The sequence below is a fragment of the Microtus oregoni genome, unplaced genomic scaffold, assembly GCF_018167655.1.
Source record: "Microtus oregoni isolate MIOR12 unplaced genomic scaffold, Mior012 000012F_ref0000307, whole genome shotgun sequence".
Taxonomy (NCBI): Eukaryota; Metazoa; Chordata; class Mammalia; order Rodentia; family Cricetidae; genus Microtus; species Microtus oregoni.
In genome coordinates, this window is record NW_024543071.1 from 36,935,296 (window position 1) to 36,961,117 (window position 25,822).

The following is a 25,822-nucleotide window of genomic DNA, read 5'->3' on the forward strand; positions in this document are numbered from 1 at the left end:
TTCTCATGTGTACCTGCATTTCCTTCTTGGTGGTTTGCTTTTATAGGTAAAGAAAATGCTTACTAACATGTTTTTATGACTTAAGAGAATTTGTGGATTTCTGAGTTAGATTTTGGTTCCCGTTTGTTTTTCCCTCTGCTCATTTCACAAGGAGTCATCCGGATGCCTTTTCCCCCACTTTCATGGCAGGTTCGTGTTGCTCACTAGAGCTGCTAAAAGCAAAATGACTTGAAGACAAGCTATCTAGATGGCTTTTGTGAAAAACCAAACTCCTGCCCTGAAGAGGGTAAGAGAAAGGGGAGGGTCTTTGACAGGGACAAGTGTGACCAGGTGGTACGGAAAGGAAGCATCTAATACTAGAACTAGGATAAGAGATTCAATTCCCTGGTTTGGTTCTCAGGTCTTCTTACTTGGCTGTGAGCAACATGAGCCCAGGGGCCATCCTGCTGATGGAAATGTCTTCCTTGCCTGACTTCTGTCCGTCTACCACCCTGGATTGCTCTCGGCTTAGTAGCTGCTCTCCATCTTTTGTACTATTTTTTTTTTAATTTAGCTGATATCTGGTATTAGGGCTGTCCTAGCCCATTTTATATTCTCTCATTTTTTCAATTTCCACAGCCTCTTTATGGGTTCCCTATGCCTCTATCTAAAATTATGGGATTAGCCGCAGATGTTATTTGGCATGGGAGTGCCAGAGTTGCCTGCTTTGGAGTGAGGGAACAGATGTGGACAATTTCAGCATCATGGGTGACCTTGAGTGAGGGAAGTTGAGAGCCCCTCCCCGATTTTCTAAGTTGTCTGTGAATAAGAGAGTGCATGTCAGGGGGTGTGTGAGGGTGCTACAGCTGTGATTCCCCTAAGTCAGGGGGCGTGTGGGGGTGCTATGGCTGTGAGTCCCCTAAGTCAGGGAGCATGTGGGGTTGCTACGGCTGTGGGTCCCCTAAGTCAGGGGGCGTGTGGGGGTGCTATGGCTGTGATTCCCCTAAGTGCGTGTGTTAAAGACTTGGCCTCCAAGAAAGGCACTAAGTGGGACATGGGAAATAAGAAGTAGGACCTGCTAGGAGCTCTTTAGATCTTTGCAGGCTTGCCCTTGAAAGGGATTGTGGGAGCCTGATCTTCTCTTTCTCTCACTTCCTAGTCATGAGATGAGCGGTTTTGCTTGATCATGACTCGTACAATTGATGTACTGCCTCACCACGGGGCCCAAAGCAACACAGCTCATCACTCAGGGACCAGGTATTCAAAATTAGGTGACTTTGAAGTTGATTTTCTCTGTTTTGTTGTGTCTCTGAAATGGGGTCTTACTCTGTATATTGGGCTGTCATTAGTACTGAGATCCTGCTGTCTTGGTCTTTCCAGAAAGACCTAGAAGTGCAGATGTGTATCACCATGTCCAGCTCAAGTGCTTCTTACAGTGATACGAAACTATCACAGGGTTAGGGCTGGTGTGGAGACTAATATGGATGGCCAGTTTGAACTTAAACAAAAGTACATGGAGGAGGATGTCGGAATTTATTATAATTAAGGAAAATGTTATTGTGGCATTTCCCAGGAATCTAAGTTTGTGAACAACAATTTATACTGCAACAGTTCTTCGGATTTGACTAATGGGAGCATAAAAATCGACAGGGCAAAACAAATGCTGTGTTCCAACGGGCCAGGTTCTGAGGCTGGAAAACAAGGGTGTAGGGAACGGCTGCCTCGACTTTTCAAGCAGGCGTGCTGTGCTCAGTTGCTGCTTGCTTCACAGCCTCCCCCAGGATTTCACAACAAACCCTACTGTGCAGCACAGACAGACGGTGCACACTTCCTGTGTTCTCCCTCTGGGTGGAAGAAATGCGCCTCCGCCGCTAATGAGGCAGGGCTCAGCTCCGATTTGTTTGATGACCCGGAAAGCTGACTCTTCAGCCCTCCCTCTCCCCGTTTTGGCATAGGCATGCCAATTTTTTTTTTCACTCTGCTTCTTTGGAGCAGGAATTGCCCACAGCTCCCCATGTGGACCCAGCGACACCGCCAAGGCTTGTTAGGGTCCTGCATTCCCTTGCCTGTGTTGTAGGACTTGAGTGTTTGCCTGCTGGGTTGTGGCATGTAGACCTTTGCCGAACTTGGAAATCTGGCCTCCAGTGTGGAACAGGAACAGCCTGTTCAGTGCCGGGAAGAGTGCTGTTTTATCTCAGCCAGGGGTGCCAAAAGAGAAGGGGAAAATCTGCTGCTTGCCTGTTTGGCTATTATTCAGGCATGAAATCTCTTAATTTCCTCACTTTTTTTAGGGGTTAATGAGCTGAGAGTTTAAGGTTAAGACATGCTTTTTATTGTTAAAACAATGCTAGCTTCATCAGCGACGCCCAGGACCCTTCTTTTATTCTTCAGAAGTATATGAACTGCACGATGCTTTTCACATCCGTTTGTTTCAGGAGCTTGAAATGTTCCAAACAACATTTTGTGTGGATTAAACAAATTATTAACAATCCTCAAAAGGAGCGTTGGAGGGGTTGTGCTGAATTCTTCAGCTCTAACCGTCTTCAGCAAATGAGAGTCTAAATTAATGTTCTTTTGATACTCCCCGGGAATAAGATACCATCTCTTCTCTAAATCCATCTAACTGTGAGTTGATGATGATGGCAGAAAAGCACCCAGTCAGCACAAGTCCTCTCATTTATTCTCCGTTTCTCTAACTTTCTAACGTTTGCCTTGCATTGCCACCAAATGAATTGATCCTGATCTGGTCCAAAGATTAGGTGGTGACTTTGGCACAGTGAGGAGAAATCAATAATACTTCTTTTTCTGTACAAACAGAAATACTGAAGCTATGATGACATTGGATAATGGAATTTTTTTTTTTTGCCTTCTTAATGCATTAGTTGGAAATAGTTAACAATAATGCTATGGAATAGGAACACACTAAAATTTCCCAGACTGAATGTTCTTCTGTACGAGCCATGGTGGTCATGGTGATTGAGCCTATACACCTTCCTGTTCAGTTTTCTTCCTTGAGTCTCTCTACCATGTCACTACCTCATTGGTCTTTTCCTTTCTGGACTATATTGTCTAAAGCCTCGTACTCCACTCCAAGTCAGGCTGGAAACCAAAGCTGAAAACAAGGCTAGGAAAAAGCATCTCCCTTTACAACAGTGATCTACCGGGCGGCTGTTTGTACTCAGTTCTCAGGATGATTAAATGCTTAAGACACGGGCTCTGCTTTCTACAGTCGCAGAGCTTACAGGCGATAGGTGGTTGAGCAGGGAAATGGGCACACCATCACTAATGAGGAAGAAGGGCTACCACAGAGTTTCAGAGAGTAAAGTGTGGATGTGGACGATGTGAGGAGTTGGGTCCACAAGGCTCATCAAGGAAGGGAAATGCGTGGATGGAAGGTAAATTGTTAGGTGGAGAGATGAAAAGAATGTTGCCGTCAGTAACAGGAGAGGACTGGATTCCAGCAGGTTTCAAAGAGAGACAAATCATACTCAATAGTGTATAATATTTCAAGAAAACTGTAAGCATCTTGGAATGAGTGGATTAAAATGTCCATGTGGCATTATGGGAAAAAGAAGCTAGGAAAGAAACCGGAATAATATGGAGGGTCCTTCACTCATCAATGAAATATGAAAGGGACCAGGTCCCACCAGGCAGGTCCTGTTATCATGAAAATAATCTACTTTAACTGGCCATAAGAAGTAAATTTGACTGATTTTGAAAACAAAAATATCAATTATTTCCAACTTAAAGTCTTCCTAATCTATAAAGATTTCTCACCATTCTTTTCTTCGTGGAGAAGTGACCAGGGGATCCCATTTGGATGCTGGGTGGATTACTTGGTCAAAGTTTTTAAAAGAATGATCCCATCCCCAAATAAGTAAGTCAAAAGTGAAAATGTTTCTTTTCTCAAAAAGAGAAAGATTCTAGCTTGATTAGGAAAGGGTCAGATGGGCAAGATAGGCAAACACCAAGAAATCATTTTCCTTAAAATTTCTTCTATTCTCCAAAGTTGTTTTGACTTCATTGTTTTGATTTTTAAAGTGGCGTTTAATTAGCTAGGATGGCTAATGTTTTATATAACCAACTTGTGCCAAGTCATTTTGCCAAATAGAGAGAAGTCAGGCTGAGATTACTGTTGTTTCACCACGCCCCCCCCCCCCACCACCACCACCACACAAATTATCCCTTAGCGAAAAGGTCCTCTAAAAGGCAGAGGAAATTTTGAATAACCTAGACCACTGAGAGCATTTGGAAAATGACAGAGTCATCACAGATACCAGTAATTGCCCATGACTTTGGTACTTAGAACTGTACTCAGTCTTGGTCTTTGGCTGAGACAGAAGAAAGTCTTTTTGATTGGTCTGAACAGACCAGAGCATCTACAGAAGGTGCTAGGATGTCCTTGATATGATATGACTGCTTAGAGGAAGCTCAGCTTCCTTTGCCAGTTAGAGTTTGAACTTGGGGTTGATAATATGTGAGCGTCTCATCCACTCTTTCTCACTTCTTAACTTCCCTGGGTAAGGTTCTATGATGTACAGAGTTGTTACCCCCATCGTGGGAAAGTTAAGGGCTCAGTGATGGAAAATTTCATGTTATGGTTATCCTAATGCATTGGATGATGGTGCAATGATCAAAAAAGATGCCAGTGATGACAATTGAACGTCCCTTTGCCTTCCCAGCCTCCTTCATATATTCTCAGGCATAGGATGACAAAGGGAAGTCCACGAGTCACATGAAGAAGGACTGTTGTAGCCATGGTACACGGTCAGGAGCTCCTTTGCTTGCCTGCATCTGCCTGCCCCCTCTTAGCCATCCTCTCTATTTCCTGCTCATGCTGTTTCTCCAGCATCTTAGCCACTGACCGGAAATCTCTCCCCACCTAAGTCCTGATTGATGACTCATTCAAAGCAATGATTAACCAGTCCTGGACACAGTGAGTCCTTAACTAGGTGCTGAATGAAACAATGCTTTCAAGCTTTCAAAGGGAGACAAATTTTAGGGGCCTCTTCTTAAGTGAGCTAATGTTTCCCATGTCGAAGAACAGGGTAATAAAGATTTGGGAATGACAGCAGTCTAGGTATACATGTAGGTACCCAAATAGCTGGGCATAAGAGTAAAGGTATAACCTATCTGAGATATCATTTTATAACTATAAAATGTCATGTAATTTCTACCTTGGATGGATTGGTCAAGTATTAAGAGAGACAGTACATAGGACAATGTCTTATATAGTCTCGGGAACTTGAGTAAATGCTTCCTTCCTTTTACTCATACCTTAGAATGCTGCTAAGCTGTCCTAGGTGGCATCTTCAGGGTGACATGTTAAAAGGAATCACTAAGCCCCAGTGGGGATGGATGTCTTAGAAGAGATGAGCAGTAGTCAGGAGAAGGATGTGGTTAGGAATTTTTAAGGAAATGATAGCTTCTAAGGTTAATTTTCTTGCTTGGGGTTTAAGAGGAAATTCAAGGTTCTTGTTAATTATACTTACCAATTGGGTCTAATTGGCAACTACCCCAAAATGAATAAAACAAGCGGGAGTCAAGAGAGAAAAACGGCAGGCATCCTGTCAAAAAACAAAAGCTTTGAAATCTCTACAACCCAATGGTCGGATACACATTTCATTAAAGCAGATAGACCACCCAATTTGTGTGAGTCTCTGTGTGTGTTATCCTGCACACGCAGAGCTGGGCAAAGTATCATACGATTTCTCAAAACTGAACACTAGCAGATTCCTATCAACATGCCTTCTGCTGGTGGAAACATATTTTTGTCCTGTTCCCATCAGGATTAGTTATGGGAGGTGAAGAGATTGCTTTACACTCATATTACATCTTAGTATTGGTGAAACCCAGTGCTGGTGGCTGGTGTATCAGGTAAAATGATAATTATGACTCTTTCAGTTCTGTGTCTTCCAGGACAGGACAAGAAGCAGATTCATGCCTATGTTCTTTCTTGCTTTTAGAAACATTTCTGCGTTTTTTGTTAGTTTTTTTTTTGTTTTTTTTGTTTTTTTTTTTAAAGAACTATGTTCCATTGCCAAACATTAGCTACATATGAATTACATTAGCTGGTCACATGCTAATCTTCTTGATTTGTTACTAAGCACGAGCAATGTTATTTACTAAGGATTCTCCTTCTGCTCTTTCTCTTTCATTGGCTAGCCAGAGGGTTGTCTGTGTCTCTAATGCCTTCTCTCACTTCAGTATGTCAGGTTTCCTACTGAGCTGGCTTTTCTCCCTCTCACCCAGGAAAGACAGTCAATGGCAAATCCTGTCTGGGGAGATCTCACTGGTTAAGTTAGCCTGTTTTTGGCTAGGTGGCTCAAACAGCATGTGCTGTCAAATCTTGGCCTAAGGGAGCCAGCCTGCCTTTGCCTTCCTGAGGCTCTTGCCCTAGAACAACATATAGAGGAATTCCAGACCTCAGCTTCTTAGGTCTGACCTAGACTTCTAGAGAAGCCTTAGGTTGTAGCAGTTGCTGGGAATATTGGAAAGGGACAGATGGTTGGTGAAAGGCACTGGGCCCCTTTTCATGGGTCATCATTGAGCCATTCCTCAGGTCCACAAGCAGATAAAACCGTGTTGTTAGAACAGTGAACACATGAACAAAACCATAAAGCAGTATCCCCTGAAGCCCCCGGACGTGGGTTGCTTCCTTTGGATTCTCCTCTGTTCATAAAATAACAATCCAAAAGTAACAATGTTACATTTCCCAGTGCATCCTTAATTAGTGTGTTTCTGAGGACACAAATTCAGCTAACAACTGTGTGTAGCAATCAGACCACTTGTTAATACTATAAGCAAAGCTACTAAGATGGCAACTACACCCACCCTCTTCCAGATATTTAGTGTAAGTATTATGAATGAAACTGAGCAATTCATAATATATATTAAAATTAAATAAACCTGGCTTTGTTACATCTTTCCTGAAGAGTGACCCTCCGGTTGGTATTTTCAATCTATTCTTTCTCTCTCTATATAAACGTCTCATGAAGAAAAATCTCAAAGGCTGCTATGCTAAAGGGCAGGGAAAAGAGTGTGACTATAGTTACAAACTGGAGTGTCAAGGCAAAGGGAGGCGCTGATCATGTCTTGAACCCTCTGCCCCAAAGACACAGTAGAGAGATGATGAATGAGAAGATGGGGAACAAAAGACTAGAGATTTTGTACCAAAACAAGATTGATTCCACAAGTGCTGTGTTGGAGAATGTTGCTGAATTGCACAGAGAGGTGTTTTTTTTTTTTTTTTTTTTTTTTTGACCTCTGAATTCCTAGGACATTGTACCAAACAGAGACCATCCCTCAAACTAAGATAGCAACATGCTGCTGAGCAGGAAATGGCTGGCTGCGTGTAGTTTAGGTTCAGGCAGAAGCTCTGTCAAGTCAATTCACTGTGAATTCAAAAAAAAAAAAAAAAACCTTAAGGTTTCTCAAGTGACTTTTATATATAAAGAATGAAAGTAGTGAGGTAGGTGAGATTTACAGATCATCTATATGTCTGTGCACACCACACATACACACACACTCTCATACTATATTATTTATGTTCTGGTTCTATATTCTACTTTAGTGTTTCCCTAAGACTCTCTGTTAGTAAAAGAAGGAGTAAAACATGCATGCCTCTCCTTATGGGTTTAACGATTTATATGTTCTAAAATATAACTTGAGGTCATATGTCCTCATTCATGTTTGCCCCAGAAAACTTCCCTGTGCCATTAGAGGATACAATTTAAAAAAAAATGAGACAAGGTTCAACTCTCTGTACTGCACTAAATGTCTGCCTATTGAAAGCGTTTTACCTGTGTGGCATGTAAGTGTACTGGCCCCATTGTGCCTGTCAAATCTTGCTTGGCAGGCATCTGCATGAATATTCTATCCAGAAATGTTTTTGTCTGAACTGCCACTGTACTTTGCATCACAAAGGGCACGGGCACTTGCTGTTCTATAGTGCAGCCTCTGCACACATAGCCAGCCCTTCAGAACAGGCTGGTACAGGCGTGGGCTCAGATCTAGCCTTCCTGGGTCTGCCACTTAGTAGCAGCCTGACCTGGAGTCCATTCCTTGGCCTCTGTGCTTTAGTTTGCTTGCTAAAAAACAGATGAAGAACTCTTGTAGAGATTAGATCAGCTATTCCCTCTAAATGATGTAGAGTAGGACTCGATCAACACAAGGTTTTGTTGACTTCTTTGGAAGACTGAGTTCTGCAAACACAAAACTGTGCCTTGTGCACCTTGCCGCCTCCACAGTGCTTTCTGTAGTGCAGGCACTCAGGCAAACTTGTAGAGCAAAAGTCCCAAAGAAGCATTGCCATGGGAAAATGGAATGGTGCAATCGCTGTTGATTTTAAACCATAGGAGGTTCTGCCACATTTTTAAAAAAGTGAAGAAATTCAATATATATTTTGCGTGCATAGGAAATACCTTAAAATTATAGTGAGGTAAAGAGTATATTGGAGAACCTTGCTACGGTGAGCATATGGGCACTATTCAACATGAAACAGCTGTTGAATGAACTGCAACTTTATGGGGAGAGAGGGACCTGGACGTTGGGGTACTCAGGAGTGTGTTGAAAGAGAAATGACTAGTTATTGGACTGCCATATTCCCCTCTTGGTAGGGACACAGATGGAGGGTGCTTCCAGTCTCCCCACTGCCACAGGACATCTATTTATACTTTAGTACTGGGAACATGTTTAGACTGTGCTGTAATCTGACAAATCCAAAGCAGAAACATGGCGTGTGATCTGATTTTAGTTATTATTAAATACAAGCATGAAATTTGTTACACTGGTATCATAATTTTTATATAACTTTTATATGTGACTCGAGAATATTGTTCCTGTGTCTGTAGTCAGCCTCTCTTCCCTTCAGTTTCCTGACTGAATTCTTTGCTGATTCTTTATTCCTAAGACAAAACCAAGACTGCATGGATCAGGGAAGAGATATTTTGAATGTAGTGATGCAGGTTCCCATTTACTGTTTGGGTATGATGGGGGTCACCCTAGAGCTGGGGTAGGAGAACAAGGAGAGGAGAGCTAAAGGATACAACAGTTGGCTGAAACCTTTTTTCCTTTTCTCAATAAAATAAAAAGAAATATCCAACACAAAAAAAATAAAAATAACATACAACATGAGAACTACAGTGGACAGTGGTGTGCTGGAGTTAGGATTTTTGCCAAATGAGTATGTTATGGCTATCCATCCTAAGGAGGAGACAGGGAACTATGTGAGATGGTTTTACTACAGATGCGTCTAACAATTCTACTTTGTACTCCTTAATTATACATAATATCTATTTTAAAACATGATATATATATATATATATATATATATATATATATATATATATATTATTCTGGGAAGGAAGATGTCAAACTCCTGTGTTAAAGGGATAGGGGAACTACATCCAAAGACTTATTCATATACTCTTTTGCAAAAATTGTCTCTGTTTTGCTGGAAAATTCAGCACCAGGCTGGCTAGTTTTATGCCAGCTTGACACAAGCTGGAGTCACCTGAAAAGAGGGAACCTCAATTAAGAAAATGCCTCCAGGAGATCCCACTGGAGGGCATTTTCTTAATTAATAATTGATGGGGAGGGCCCAGTCCACTGTGGGTGGTACCATCCCTGTGCTGGTGGTCCTGGGTTCTATAAGAAATCAGGCTGAGTAAGCCATGGGGAGCAAGCCAGCAAGCAACACTCCTCCATGGCCTCTGCATCGGCTCCTGTCTCCAGGTTCCTGCTCTGTTTGAGTTCCTATCCTGACTTCCTTCAAGTGTTATGGAAACAAAAGCCAAAAAAACATTTTCCTCTCCAAGTTGCTTTGGTCATGGTTTTTCATCATAGTATTAAACTTAGACAAACATCAAGAAGTCTTAAGAACAAAAAGTAGAGGTATCATTTCCTGCCTTTTGTCTTCTACCTGGTTCACTGTAAATATTATTTATCTATGATTCTACGTATCCTAGAATACTTAGGGCTATTGTATAAGCATATGAGTATAAAATGTCAAAATGTAATTATAGTAAACAAACAATTAAATTATAGAATAGACTTTAAAGATTAACTTTAGATATCTTAAAAGATACCTCTAGATACCTTTCTATATGAGCCCAAACCGAACTATTTCACTATAATAATTTGAGTGTTTTACTACATGTCTCTATAATTTTTTGTATCATTGAGTAATGGTTAGGTTATTTCTGTTCTGTTACTGTGAGCAATATTATAGTAAATATATACAGAATAAATTCCTAGTAGTGAAATTGTAGACTCAAAGGTTTTGTACACATTAAAGGGATGGTAGAACATCGCTAAGTAAGGTTTCCACATTTACACATAACAAAGATGTTATCAGTTCATATTTATGTAGTATTTATTGACATAAGTTTACCTTGAGCTTTGATTTTGCCAATTTGATTGATATAACTTTTTCATTGATGGATGATGTTAAATCTTTATCTCCTTCCCCATGACCTTCCTATGGATATGTCTTGCTCAATTTCCAATAGGGTGTTATACATTTTTCTTTTTGATTTATAAATACTTTGCATATTATGGAAATTGGCTCATTGTCACAGCTGTAAATATAGTCTTCATTTGGCTGTCTTTTGAAATTGTTTTTCTAATGGAATTTCTAAGCATTTGTTTTCTGTAAAACCCTATCTTGTGTGAATGTAAAAGTCACAATAATAATTTTTGGCATCAATCAAACATCCCTAATCTGAAAATTTGGTAGCCCCAATTTTCTGAAATCTATAACACAGACTCTCAAGAATTATTAGATAAGGAAAACACAAGCTATTTTATAAAATGACAGTGGGAAAAGATACCCAGCCAGAAGTGGAACCAAGAAATTGTTGTGAGTATAAGGGAGAAAAGAGAATGTTTATTTTCAAAGTTCTTGCTGTGACCTCCTTAAATGTGCAAGGTGTCACACACACACACCCTGAATTTGCTCACTCTCTAAGCTAGAACAAAAATTACATCTACACATAGATCTAGCACTTAAGTTGGACTGAAAATGCAAATTAAAAATCAAAGGAAAAATTAGGGTAAAATTGATAATGACATGTATATGATCTCTAAAACAAGGAACCTGATGAACTTACTTATGAAGATTAATTATAGTCATATATTTTCTTATAACTTTCATTAGCAGACATACCAATTCATATGTTTATTAGTCTTTTAATGGCTTCATCGGCACCCTATCCCTCCAGGCTTTATTCTGTACAATGACTCGTTTTCACTTCAGGATCATTCAAGTGTTAGAAGCCAGACTGGAGACTGACATAAGCCGTTAGCCCACCGCCTCACCTTCTCTTCCATCTCCACAAAGATTCCCTCCCTCAGACCTCTCTTATGCAATATAGTACTTCGAGTCTCAGAGGAAAAAGACAAGAGAAAGACACTAAAGTGATAAAGCTAGGGAAGGAAGAAGTCAAACTATGCCTGTTTGCAAACAACACAGTTTTGTATTTAAAAGAGCCTGCATACCCTATCAGAGAACTCTTAGATCTAATAAATGGATTGCAAAATACAAAATCAATGCAAAAAAGTCAGTAGCTCTCATATATAACAACGGTAAACTCAGAGTTCTATCTTATTCATAACAGTAAAAGAAATTTCCTAGGAATAAACCTAACCAAGGCAGTGAATGATCTCTGCAGTAAGGACTTCAAGACACTGCAAAAAGAATCTAAAGAAGATACAGATGATGGTAAAACTTTCCACATTTCTGTAATGGCTAGGTTAACAAAATGAAAATAATGCTGTATTGAAAAAAGTAATCTACAGATTCCATGCAGTTTTCATCAAAATTCCAATGTCATTCTTCAGAGAATTAGGAAAAAAAATCAGACATTTGTAGTTTTCATATTTCTTGTAATAATATAGCTGGGCAGGTTACTAACTGTCCTTCATCTCCTAAGTGGTCACTACTGCTTAGCACTGCTACCCCTCAGGGATAGTTATGTTGATAAGTGTATTGATGAATGCAACAGGTTCTTGATTGATGTCAACCCTTTGGGGAGACTTGGCTCCATGGTTTAATAATAGAAAATATGAATATGTGTATATATATATATATATATATATATATATATATATATATGGTCTATAGTCTAGGGATATGAAATATATATGCTACTTGCCAGATCTACACTGTAAATTTTTTAGAAAAATTACCTCATGGTGCTCTCGCTTCATGAATTACTCATTCGCTCAAGATTTATGTTACTTCCTTCCTTGCCTCTAACTTCTAGAATAATTCTAAGTAATTTATAGATAAAAATTAGCATTTTTGCCTATTCACATCTGATATCTATTCTGGCAGAATCCTGATTTATTAGAATGTTCCCTGGGCAATGTCATTTAAAGAGTGAGCTTGCCAGGGCCTCAGAGGTAAAGCAATTGCCTCTCTGGGTTTTGTCTCATCCTCATGTTAGCTGACAACTGTAAACTGTGGGATTTCTCTGGACACCAAAGGCTATGACAGGAGAGTTCCCAGCCTGGAGCAGGAGGATCACCTGGCTTGAAACATCTAAAGCAGTAGGCTAGGAGCCAGTGCTGCTGAATTGCAAATTCTTATTTGATTTACATCATGGGCTGGTTCTGCCTGTTAGGCAAGTCAGTGTGTCTCTTCAAATAAAGACTAGCTTTTATACAACCACAAGGGCACAGCAGTCAACTCCATTCCCTGACTCCCAATACACGAAGGGTTCTAATACAGAGATACTATTGGGCATCTCTAGGAGAGAATAGGCTTCGTTCTCGATATTACAGAAAATTTCCTACAGTGATATTAGGATGTATTAGAGCTGGCATTTTATATTATGGATTTAAGGGCACCAAAGTTCTTACTGACTGTTAAATATTTTTCATCTCACCACTATTCCTGAGCGATGTTTCTTCTATGTATTCAAATAGCAAGCACATCCAAAGGGATGCAGTTGTTGGGTACCAGGAGTTCATATGAAACTGTCTTACATATTGTAGGATGTTAGCATTCTTGCCTCTCTCCCATGTCATTAATTAAGTACCAGAGATTGGGGCAACTGCAGATTTGCTCTCTCATTTGTCTGTTAAGGGAGGCTGTTCCACCATAGCTGAAAATTATGCAAAAGTCATCTTTTAGAGTGGTGGCCAAGTGTGACAGTAAAGGGACCAGGATACAAATGATACAGTCATGAGTGCTTATTTTGAATTATAGAAACCACACTGTCATAAATTGATTTAAATTGGTATGCACATCATAGGCACATACTGAACTTCAAATCCAATTTAATTTTGATTTTAATCAACTGAACTTCCATAATCTCTTTTAACCAACTTCCTTTTTAAAAAGCTTTGACTTATCTTGTGGACCAGTGTGTTCATAAGGCCCATTTCAGTGGAAAGGGGAAAGGCTCTCCACAAAAATCTGGGATGTATTACAGATGTCATTCTGTCCTACTGGGACACATCACTCTCGTCACTGTTCTTTTTGTAAATTGTGTGAATAAGTACAAAGTCATGTATTGCAACAAGAACTTTATATATATAAAAATTTCCCCAGAGGGTTCTAAATTCTAATATCATTTGATTGTATTTTAGGAATTCTGCAATCATTTCTGTTTCTTGTTTACTTAAAAATATAAATGTCAAACTCATTTTAATCTGCTCCTTTAGAGAAAAGTGCTCTGGGTGGCCTCATCAGGCAGGGCCACCGTTAAATGTCAGATGTTATTCTGGGGCGAACAGCATCAAATTATCTTTCTAGCAAACTGGCAGTGTGGAAACATCAGTGCACGCAGTGACACCTCCATTAACTAACCCTCCAAGCACATGTGTTTGCAGTGGGCTGCCATGAGAGGCTTTCTAAGATTGAATTCAGCCTGATGGAGAGTTCTCATTTGAGCAGAGAGGAAAAGCCGGGGAATTCTAGCTTCATAAAGATGTCCTAGACTGATGTGCGCAATATAATGATAAACCCAAGCCAAATGGAATTTCCATGTGGTGAAATCTAAAATATAAAGTGTGAGCCACCGCCACCACTTTTAATCAATTGGACCCCAAAGACAACTTGAATTTGGTCTTTTTCTTACAATGTCCTTTAGGCAAATGATCAGAAGAAAAATCTAAGATTCTCGACATTCTGGGTTGATTTGCATCAGCCCAAGTTCTTGCCCCGGCAAAGGCAGGATACATTTCAGCCTTACTGACATTCACGATCTCTCGTACACAGGGAAGCAGCTTCAGCCTTTTCTTCTTTTGTACTGTAGACTCAGGCCCTAGTGACACTAGATTTTCAACTCTTCAGGGAAAGCTAGTGATTTTTGGTTATTACTTCAGAGACCAAGAAATTCTATCAATTACCACTTAATAATTAGTGATAACAGACACTTGATGATACATGCCAGGATATAATTTTGGCGACTTTTCTATCTTTGGACCCTCTCTATAACTGAAGGGGAAGATAGACTCTTCGTCAGCAGAGTCAGGCTAGAAGTAGTAAAGCTATTCTAACAAACATCCTGGCTCTGATGGGCTGCTGAGCAGAAGCTCAGGGTCACGGTTGGACCTAAGGCAGTGGGGCTATATAAACATGGTCCATGGTTCCTACTGAGAGGGCCAGAAGGGGACCAAAGTCTGGACTGCAACATGGCACAGTTCTTTTATGTGTTCAGCCGTTTAGTCACAACTATGTGAACGATCATCCTGGGCTCACAGATTCAGAATCATTACTAAGAGAAAACTGGCCGAACGTTCTAGGACTATAATAATTGCTCTCCCACATCTACCTGCCATTGCCCTTCCTAGCACTTGTAACAGGCAAAGACTTCCTCTTCTCCCCAAAACAACATTCCTTCTTTCAAACTTGAAAAAAAGTTAGAGCTTCTGGAAATTTTATAACTTTAGTTACTGAGAACAATAATGTCAATATTGGGGAATTTTGGTAAGCTGAGGGTAGAATCTCTCATCAGAAGAGAGGATTGTCCAACTTTTAAGATACATTTTAACAATAAAATAATATATTTTAAGCACTATTTATTCTTTAAAAATTTTTATGCGTGTATGCAATGTGTCTAGAGCATATCGACGGCTGTCGTTGTGGTCAAATAGCTTAACCAATGGACAAGGAACTAGTGTCGTTTTCCTAAGCGTATTAGTCTTTGTGGAGTACATGGCTGCCAGTGAACACAGGCACTCAGTAATCAAAGCAGAGTAACAAGGATTTCCGTATCTTCCAACATTAGTCATTTCTCTGTGTGAGGACTTTCAAATGCCTCTTTCAGTCACTTACAGGCATATGGTAGGAAGTGTTGACCAAGAATTGCCTCGTTGGGCTACAGCAAACCAGAATGAGTTCTCCCCTTCTCTGTTTTGGTGCCCTCTGATCTATTGTCATTCTTAACCTTTAGTTTTTCAAGAAAGAAGTGAAATTTGAAGGGTTTCTAGATCACTATTTACCACTCAGTTCTAGCCCATGACTGGCTAAAATTTGAAGGGTTTCTAGATCACTATTTACCACTCAGTTCTAGCCCATGCCTGGCTAATATAAGACAGAAGTATTTTGGTACTGAGGTATTTCTGGGTGGGATTGTGTGCTATTTGGATTTCCTTTCCCATTTTCCAGAGATCCAACAGGTAGGACATGCCCTGAGAAAACAGGAGTGGGCTTGAGTTGGTAAATGCAGATAATATGTAGTATGTGTTATTGACAGAGTGAAGGCTGTGCTATCAAAACATGCTCTAATTTTGCATGTTTGGAACTTTATCCTGAGTTGTATCATGAAGACACTTGGATCCTGGAACAGCCCATATATGTCTTACAGCCAGCATCTGACCAGGCTTACTACCTTTTCAGCTGCTCACCCAAACAACACCGTTTCTGCCCTACATTCCTGTGAGATCCTTATAAATGCATTGCTGGCTTTTAACCTTGTTCATCACTCCAGTCTAATCTCTACATGCCATTGGAGCAACATTGTAAAGCACAGTGGGTGATCATCTGTAAGTTCTTAGATCCAAACTCCTTGTAATTATATCTGAGTCTTTGCTAAGCTTTTCATGTCTTCACTGAAGGTCCTGAGATTCTGTCCCTGCATGCTACCCAGAATGGTTCTTCCACAGCCGTCCCTCTCTTCACTCATGGCCCTGCTTCCGTGTCCTCTTCCTACAGGTCACACCTGACTAATACAAACAGCCCTCCAGACCTATTCACGCGTGTGCCCACAGATACCTTCCTCGGCTTTATTTTTCCTAATAGCACTCATTACCACCAGATAACACATATTCATCTATTTTCCTCTTACCCTCTTTGTCTCTGAGTTAAACTCAATGAATTATTTCTGCTTTTCCAGATCTTAACAAAAGCAGATATATACTAAGAGTTCAGAAGGTATTTATTCAGTAAAGGAATAATTGGCATTGCCCCTGGTAGGTTAAATTTGCAGTTTAAAAAACTGCGGCTGGTTGAGTAGTCTAAAGCAGGGAACTTCTCATGTCTAAAATACTTCTCTTCTTTAAGCAGTCCTCGGTAATCCCTGACAAGGCTTTTCTACTGACTGGTAGAGAAGGCTGTGGGTGGAATGATGGATGTCAGAGACAGCCAGTGCTTCTGTTACTAATAATTGGCATGCTGATGAGAAAGAGTTTAAGGGTCTCCTGAACAGGATATACTTTATGTTTAGTAGACGTGTACTCCATAAGTTGATGCCATTTGTGCAGATAAACAGGCTCATGGGTAGGTCACTGCTTTGAAAGCTCTCTCCTCTGATTGATGAGGCTTGATATTTCAGTAGGAGACTGTTGAATGTGTCCTGATAGTTCTAGAACCACCATGGGTATAAGAGGGGGTGGGTAGGATGGCTACCATTGAATGTCTAATTTTCAGGCAACTGAGTTCTTTGTGATTTCCATTTTGAAGCAGAAAATGCAAACAGAAGGGGAGTTTTTAGAATTTGTAGAATAAAGCTTAATTAATAAAAGCATGAATCACTAATTTCTAATTATGATACAAAGCAAAAAGTATGCTCAGATAAGAAGGAAGAATTGCTGTTTCGAACACTGAGCAGGGTTGCCACAAATGTTGATATTCTTAGGCAAATACTTATTATGACCAGGTCTGCTCCCCTTCCCAGGTCTGTTCTTGGGGCTACTGTGATTGTCATGGGCAATTGCTCATGCGGTTAAGTGAATGGAACCTTTTCAGGGGGCCTGATCACTTTTCACATCTGAGGAGCTTAACTGTTTTCTTACCCCTTTGGGTCTGAACACAGTGAGGAATGAAGTCTGTCTTATAACTTAGGGATTACTCACTCATCTAGTGACTTCTCATCTCAGATTTTCATACACCAAGGGGGACTAGGGACAGTGCCAGGATATATTTAGTGAGTTTAATGGCAGAATGGTAGGCTCAAACTCATGACATCTACTGCAGCCTACAGATACAGTCTTCTTAGCTTCCTGTGACTTCTGGGCTCTACTGGGCTTCTGTAATCCATTTCTTGCTACTGCTCATACTAGCGGAGTGGGAGGCTGTGGGTTTCTATGTTGCCTCAGAATCCATCAACAAAATAAGCCCTTTAGGCTCTGTGCTCCTCCTCTGTATCCACAATCCTTGTATGAATTCCCATTTATGAATACGAACCCAAACTGCTGCCTTCTGCGATAGTAAAGCAATGGTTCAATGTCTCCACAAATATGATATGATGTGTCCCTGATGAGTTATCACTCCAGAGACTGCCTCTTGTTGGTTGTCCCCTAATGTCCCTAACCATCTGCCATGGTTACCCTCATCCTCTCGGTGTCTGGACTCTGCTGCTCATGGGCATGAGGTGATTGATTGGTCAGGATCCTCTATGCCTGCCCCTTGCTCAGTCCCTCCTTTCCTGGAAGGCAAGTTGTACATTCAGCACTTTTAACCCCTTTGGAGAAAGACATCCTTCCAGATACATAAATTATATACCAAAAGGTGCCTCTTTGGAATGAAGAGAAGGCACCCTATTGTCGGGGCAGCTGTCAAGCCTAAGGCTCAGCTAACAGCCCTGGCCTGTCTAACTCTGGCTTGCGTATCCTCAGCTGGTATCTAACTAACCTAACCACACATCCACCTCACTTTATACATTACAACACGGCTGGTTCAGGAGCCACCAGGACCTGCACAGGGATGGGCTTTGCTGGTCTAGCAAGTGTTTCTCATTGACCTGTACTCAACTTAACCTTGAGTTTTTTTCTTGTGTCCTTATTGTTCCCCTGTCTTTCAGTTTCTGGCTCATTTCTCATTAAACTCTCATACCTAACCCAAAAGCAGCAGAAAAATTACCACTGTTGCCTAAAATAGATTAAAATAGTACTAATTATATAGCATCTCCCCATTCATTCTCTCGAATTCCCAGATGAAGTGTTTTCACCAAAGCTTACCGCCTGACTGATGTAGCTCCCCCCCCCCCCCCCCGAGACTCCCCTTGGGTTCCAGCTGCAAAGATTTAAGAAAGGAGTTTCCTAACATAATTTTTATTTCAGATGAGCCAAATTTATTATTTGAGATTTCACTCTGAATAGAATAAAAGTATAAAGCTTGGTTAAGTTAGTAGCAGGAGGGACAATGAGAGAGGGGGGCCTAGGGAGAAAAGTCAAGGCCAGAGAGACCTTGATGGAGGAAGGTCATTGGCTAATAAAGGAACTGCCCTGGCCCATTTTATTGGTTAGAGGTTAGGTAGGTGGGGTAAACAGAACAGAACGCTGGGAGGAAGAGGAAGTGAGCTCAGAGACTCCACAGCTCTGCTCTCCGGAGCAGATGCCTCAGCAGAGACGCCATGCCCCGCTCCCGGGCAGACACATGCCATGAAGCTCCGACCCAGGATGGACTAGGCTAGAATCTCCCCGGTAAGCGCACCTTGGGGTGCCATACACAGATGATTAGAAATGGGTTAAATTAATATGTGAGAATTAGCCTAGAAGAGAATGGGTCAAGCAGTGATTAAAAGAATACAGTGTCTGTGTAATTATTTTGGGGCATAAGCTAGCCGAGCAGGCGGCTGGGGTGCTAGGAACGCAGCCCTGCCGCCCTTACTACTACAGTTGGCGCCCAGACGTGTGGACAGCCAAAACCCACTTAAAAAACCTGAGAAGGCTTAAAAATAAGGGAGAGAGAATTTAACACAGATTTTTGCTCTTTGTTGGTGGCGTGCTGTAGAGAGATTTCCTGATTCTGCAACAGTAGCAGAAAAAAAAAAACGCTGTGTCATTTTAAAGTGTGACTTTCTTGGGCTGTGATCTGTGTGGCTCCTGCAGGAGACAGATCTTTTCAATAGAGCATTTGGAGTAAAGTGCTACGATTTGTTTGATGGCAACTAGACTCGCTGTGTTCTCGGGTCTGCTCTGCTTGTTAGAGGCAAGCATGCACTTTCTTCTAAGAGAAGCTTCCTGACTCAGCTTTAGCTGCAAAACCCTGCAGCTCATTAAGAGGTCCTGCCACGAAACACTTAAACGGTGTTGATGAAAAGCTGAGCACATGCTTTTCGGTTTTCAGCCGTAACAGGAAAAAAGCTGCGCCGTTTAAAAATGCCGGCTTTCTGGGCTGTCCTGCCACGACAAACTCTGACTCTTTTACGCAGGCGGTTTGTGCGGTTTGCAAGCATAGGCTGCTGAAGCTCGCTTGCTGGCTACAGCCAGTACCTCAGCCATGAGGCTGGAAAGCTAAGGAATGGACTGGATCTAGCTGGCAAAGCCACGCCTTTAGTCCTACTGAGATAGCTTGGTAAATTAAAGATTCATGTGGTCAGAAAAAGAGAGATATACAGTAAAGAGAGATTCAAAGACAGAAAAAAAATTGTAAACGGTTTAAATTGTGTTAAAAATATATGCAGACTAAAAGTTTAAGTTCTTAAAGTAAAAAACAAAAAAAGGAAGAGAGTTGTTGTGTGTAGTAGCACACGCCTTTAATCCCAGTGCCTAGAAGGCAGAGGCAAACAGTTCTCTGTGAGTTCAAGGTGTAGTAGCATACACCTTTAATCCCGAATGCCTGGGAGGCAGAGACAGGCGGATCTCTGAGAGTTCAAAGACAGCCTGGTCTACAGAGTTACTTCAGGTCAAAGATACAGAGAACCTGTCTCAAAAAACAAAGAGTTAAAAGTAAAAATAAACAAAATAGAGGTTAAAACACAGCTGCACAAAGATGGAAAATACACAGAGAATTTTGATACTGTATGCTATTATGCTCTCTTTGAATTGTTTAAATGCTGAGGAAGGAGAAACAGATGCTAAAAGATATTTATTTATAAATACTGCTGAACTAATCCAACACAGATATTATGAATTTGGATCTAAGGATATGATACTTTGGAAAGGAGTTTCTTATTTTGTTTTCACAGAGGATGAGACTTTGTTCATTTCCTCTATTCTGATTTGGTATGATGGACCACGCCCTCCTGAAGGGTTGCAGTGAACATCTTCAGAAAATTGCTTCGCTCTACTGCCAACTGAGCACACAGGTTATACCATGAAAGACCTAATTAACGACGCCCCCATTCAGCAGGAAGCAGTTTGGAGAGAAAAAACTGCGCCCATGTTCCCAAATATGGTTTATAAACATCCTTTTACATTTAAAGGGGGATATGATATAGATATGAATAATTTACATTAGTATAGATTTTACTTTATTGATAAGAGATTTAAGGTCAATTTTGTTATATGTATAAGTGTTTCTGATTTTGATTAAGGTATTGTGATTGTGTAGTTCATTTAATTATGTACTGTATAATTAAGAAATATAGGTTGTTAATGGATAATCATCGATAATAGTAAAGCTTGTAGTCATGTTAGTTAGATTTTCTAGATATATAGAGATATATTTTAGATAGACATTCTTCATGTCTTTCAAAGATTACAGAATAGGACATTTTAAATGTTTTAATAACTGAGGACTTTTCATGACAATGAGACACTCTGCTCCTGGCAGCACCAATCTACTTCAAGAGGAAGATGGGCATTGAAGAGGCACCTTATGGAGTTTGATAGCTATTTGGGCAAGAAACTGCTCTTGCCTGGACTATTGCATAAACTGGACACAGAGAACCCGCAGAGAGAGGACTACTGAACTTGCCTAAGGTGAGATGATCTTTCGGGGTTCCTGGTTCATGAAAGAGTCTGCGAGACATGCTGTAGGACACAACAGATAGTGACTGAACTGACTTTGAATTTTCCTGCTTTATGGAAATGTCTGCTGGATACCATGGGCCTGAAGGCTGAAGATGGATGCCCCAACGGTACAAAAGAACTTTGGGTGACTGTCCAGGCAGCGAGATGTCTCTGTCATTTCTAGAGTTTTAAAAGTTGCTTTTTTCTTGTTTGCTTAAGTAGTATTGTATCTTTCTGGAGTCTTTGATGGAGTTAAGAATAGTTATAGTTATAGTTTTCCTTAGTTATGATAAAGATTATTGCAACTTTTACTTGATAACTGTTTTGTTATATGTAATTTTGCTATATTAAAGCCTTTTTTTTTGTTTAAACCGAAAAAGGGGAAATGATGGAGGAAGGTCATTGGCTAATAAAGGAACTGCCCTGGCCCATTTTATTGGTTAGAGGTTAGGTAGGTGAGGTAAACAGAACAGAACGCTGGGAGGAAGAGGAAGTGAGCTCAGAGACTCCACAGCTCTGCTCTCCGGAGCAGATGCCTCAGCAGAGACGCCATGCCCCGCTCCCGGGCAGACTCACGCCATGAAGCTCCGACCCAGGATGGACTAGGCTAGAATCTCCCCGGTAAGCGCACCTTGGGGTGCCATACACAGATGATTAGAAATGGGTTAAATTAATATGTGAGAATTAGCCTAGAAGAGAATGGGCCAAGCAGTGATTAAAAGAATACAGTGTCTGTGTAATTATTTTGGGGCATAAGCTAGCCGAGCAGGCGGCTGGGGTGCTGGGAACGCAGCCCTGCCGCCCTTACTACTACAAGACCTGACATCTCAGCTCAGTGAGGAAGGTGGCTATAGGAAGTAGGATCCTTTTGGGGCAAAGGCAGAGAAGAGAGATGGGATTTGGACCAGTTGAACCACATGGCACTGAACTTTTGAACAGCAGCTGAAGAGAATCTAGTGTTTCTTGGAATCACAGGTTTTGGAATTGTAATCAACCATATCTAAGCTTCTGTGATATAGACAATTACACAGTCTGAAATGCCCAGTCTTTGAAGCCTCGCATGTCACTTTGTGAAAACAGAAGATTTTTCTTCTGAGAGAAACTTTAGTAGGTGATCCCGATGGGGGAGCATCCTTTCTTTTCACAGCCAAATGTTTTGTGACAACTTCAGTACAGAGCTCCCCAGTCCTTAGGAGAAATGACCACAGCCATCAGATATGTAGCATGTGGCTCACACAAGTGCTCCCATTCATCAAAGTGCACGCCTAGCAGGAGACAGCGAATGTATACACACAGAAATATAGAAACAGTGGTCAAGTTTGAGCAAGATGTCTGCTCAGGATGCTTTAGTTTAGAAAAACATTCAATCCTCCTGAGACTCCTCTGTGCTAAGATCAAAGCCTGATTTGTTTTTGCCTTTTTCAGTCACAAAAAAAAAGAGAACTTAATAAATAGCAGCCATTTCTCTAGGGTGCCCTTCTTCTCTGGGTACTGTGAAAAGGATGTCAGAAAAGTTTGAGAGAAGGCTTATCTGCATTCCTGAACCCCAGATGGGGCTGACTTTTGGATGTGTAAAATCCTGAGCTTGAGCCCAGTCATTGTGTTAATGTTCTCATGCTTCTACTTGTTTTCTCTTGGATAAGTTCCTTCACTCAGTACACTGGCTCAGGAAGAACCATGGCTGGTGCATTGCTGTTTCCTTGAATTTCCATAGCATCGCTGCACAGGATGCTTCATTACTTAGCGTATTCCCTAGGTGGCATGGGGGTGGAAAGAGAGGCTTGCTTACTTGTGTTTATCTTCTGGAGTGAGATGTGCTTTTCCAGTTGTCTGCGGAGTTTCACCTCTGCTCCATATTTTCCCGTGGTCCCATTGTCAGCCAGGATGAAGTGGGAATGCATGCTGTTGAGGACGGTGAGCTTGCTCATGGGGTTGGACATGGTCTGGTATGGCCGGACAACCTGCAGGTAGCAAAACGAAGCCCATGTCAGAGAGGAGAAAAGATGTGAGACAGAGGATGAGAGAGATTGAAAGAAAGCTCAATGGTCCTCTGGTACAGTGAGGTGCAGCTGACACCCTCTCTCTGGAGCTAGAATAGAAGAGGGATTAATGGTAAAAATCCCATTAGAAGGAAGACTGTTCCTAGAGAAGTGTTTCTTACCAGATCTATAGTTTGAGCCTTCACTGTGTTAGAGTCATGCTCTGACGACTGTTTCATTCAAAATTGACATCTTGCTCCTGAGCCAAACATCCTTTCTAAATTTAACTCATGTATTTCTTTCTTCCCTCCTTCTGTCATGTCCTTTATTTAATAGGTAGAAGTCATTATTATGGAGAATGGAGTCAGTTTCAGGAGTTGGGGAAGGGGCAGTATTTTGCTGTTGTTGTGTTTGTTTGTTTTGTTGTTGTTCAATCTCACTTAGCAACCAGAAACTCTGTTATTTAAAATCAACAATATCCTTAATAACACTCCTTAAGTACAAAAGAGCTTGACTGTAAAATAACCCTCTCAAGAGATGAAATTGAATCAGGCCTAAAAGTTCATCTCTATTCTGTTCTCTCTCTCTCTCTCTCTCTCTCTCTCTCTCTCTCTCTCTCTCTCCTACTTTTATTTTAATTTCAAAATGAATTGTACTCTGTAAATTAGAGTAATTTCAACACAGGCTTTGACATCTTTGCTATCAAAAGTCATATCTATTTCAACCTGTTGCTTTTTATATAGGATCTACCGGACACGTGATATTTATTTTGTAGATGCGAAAGTAAAGAAGTAGATATATGAGTTACCCAAAAATTTAGACAAATAATCAGACTTTACATTCAATGCCTGATTCAAAACTCTGAGTTTATGATTTTTTTCCCCATGCTGCTTAGAGCAAATCAGACATACATTGTATTGGCAAACGATTGCTAAAATATTTAGGTTAGAGCTTCAGCTGGAGAGGGAGAAAAGAGGCCGTTCAATAGGCTCTCTGTTGCACAGTCTCAGCATGGTTACATCTGCACAAAATCACTGAAATTGACAGAACAGGAATAGATGCTACTGGGCTCTGATTTTTGGGTCTTTGTGCAGTGCATCCATTAATTATACAGAGGACATGTACTTGCTTCTTCCGGCATGTAATAACTCAGTATACAATGCTGGCATAAGATTGAGTCGTGTGTTAAAGGCATTACAGAGTGATTTAGTGAGGGCAGTTTTCAATAGCAAAGAGCTCATGTAAGTCATTTTTTAGACCTCGATCTTGATTCAAAACCTACAGTGCAATGGGCCCGGAAGATGAAATGTACTCAATAAACGGAATGAATAGGCAAACCCGAGACAGTCATGCTTTTGTTCAAACCTGGGAAGGCAATGGATCTCCTCTTTTCAGAATTGTCAGGGAGCTGATCTGATTTAAATTTAAAATGCGTCTATTATTATGAAATGGTCTCCAGTCCTGTTATATGTGTCCTAGATTTTAACATAGCATTAATATAATGCCAGTTCCCAGTTTCATTTTAATTGCTCCTTGTTGATTTTTAAAGCTGATAACCTTGATTGTGGCCTCGAAAAGCCTTATGGGAGGTAGTCAATTGCTGTCTTGTCCACAGCAGTGAGTGGGATTCTTCCGGAATGAAGCCTGCATTGGGAAGCTAGTCCTGCACGCTGCAGCACTGGGAGAGTGGGTGGCTTGTGGTTGAAATTTCCATTTGTTGCCACTCATATTTGATCATAAAACATTCATCCTACAGGGGAGTGCATGCTAATAAATATTAATGCGTTGCTGGAAGGTTTAGCAGAAAGACTTTTCCCCTGTTCTGAAAGTGCCTCTCCAGTGCACACTGGGCAAAGGCAAATGCTTTAGTTACGGTGCTGGATTTCAGTGGCAGGTCCTGAGGACTCAATGCCGAGGGGATGCAGAGGGGCGGCTCTATAAGAGGGAGAGGAACATGGAGTTCTGGAGGTTAAACAATATGTGATAGTCATTTGTGCTATCTCCCTTCCCCTCCCCCTCCACTTTAAGTTCTGAATCTTCTTAAAGACTACTAGTAAAAGTAAAAATTTCAAGAGGAATAAAAAAGGAATAAAGATAATTGTGAATTCAGCTGAGTACCACATCACAAAATAAAAGGCAATTACACAGTCTTCCTGTGACCGTCACATCTCTTTCCTTCCTTATGGAATCCTATGTCCACTGGTGCTTCAGTCTTTGGGTGTGGGACAACCTTCTCCTAGGAAATATAGCCCAGGAGTACTTAGGGAATTCTATACATCTGCAGATTTTGATTTCTTCATTATCCAAATCACCTTTTCTTTTGTTCTCACATGTAACAAGTTATACGTTGCCATATTTTGGCAGGGACCTTGTCTGCTGAACAATATATATAAATTCTGCTGAACAGAATATAAATCTGAAAAATGAGTAAAATTCCCCTGTATTTCTCTCTTCTTTGGAGGAAGCTTTTCGGGGTCCTGGAGCATCCCCAACAACATACATCAAGGGAGGAATTGCAGTTCAGTTCATGGCTGTTGAAACCCAATTCTCTTAATTTGCAAAGAGGAAATAATAACACTGCTGACTTCAGGGGGACTGCTTTAGATCATACATGTGAAGCACCAGCCTCACTGCCCAGCTTCTACCAGGCTTTCTTGAAGTATGGATTCCTTAGCTAGCTGTCTTATCTCTTCCTATAAGTTCCCTCTTACCAACTATATGCTTCTAGTTGTAAACTA

The 25,822-nt window shown here is 40.9% G+C and overlaps 1 protein-coding gene across 25 annotated transcripts in view; it reads right to left on the reverse strand.

Moving 5' to 3' along the window:
- The window catches only part of Trpm3 (transient receptor potential cation channel subfamily M member 3), an 804,706-nt gene that overhangs the window by 213,825 nt on the left and 565,059 nt on the right, over positions 1 to 25,822 (reverse strand). For 14 of the 25 annotated variants that reach the window (XM_041661180.1, XM_041661178.1, XM_041661173.1 and 11 more), the window contains exon 6: positions 22,895 to 23,066. In XM_041661180.1, the coding sequence (XP_041517114.1) occupies positions 22,895 to 23,066 (172 nt within the window). Of the gene's footprint in view, positions 1 to 5,471; positions 5,547 to 22,894; positions 23,067 to 25,822 lie in introns of all 25 variants that reach the window. The other 11 variants (XM_041661183.1, XM_041661170.1, XM_041661168.1 and 8 more) reach the window with 1 other exon arrangement.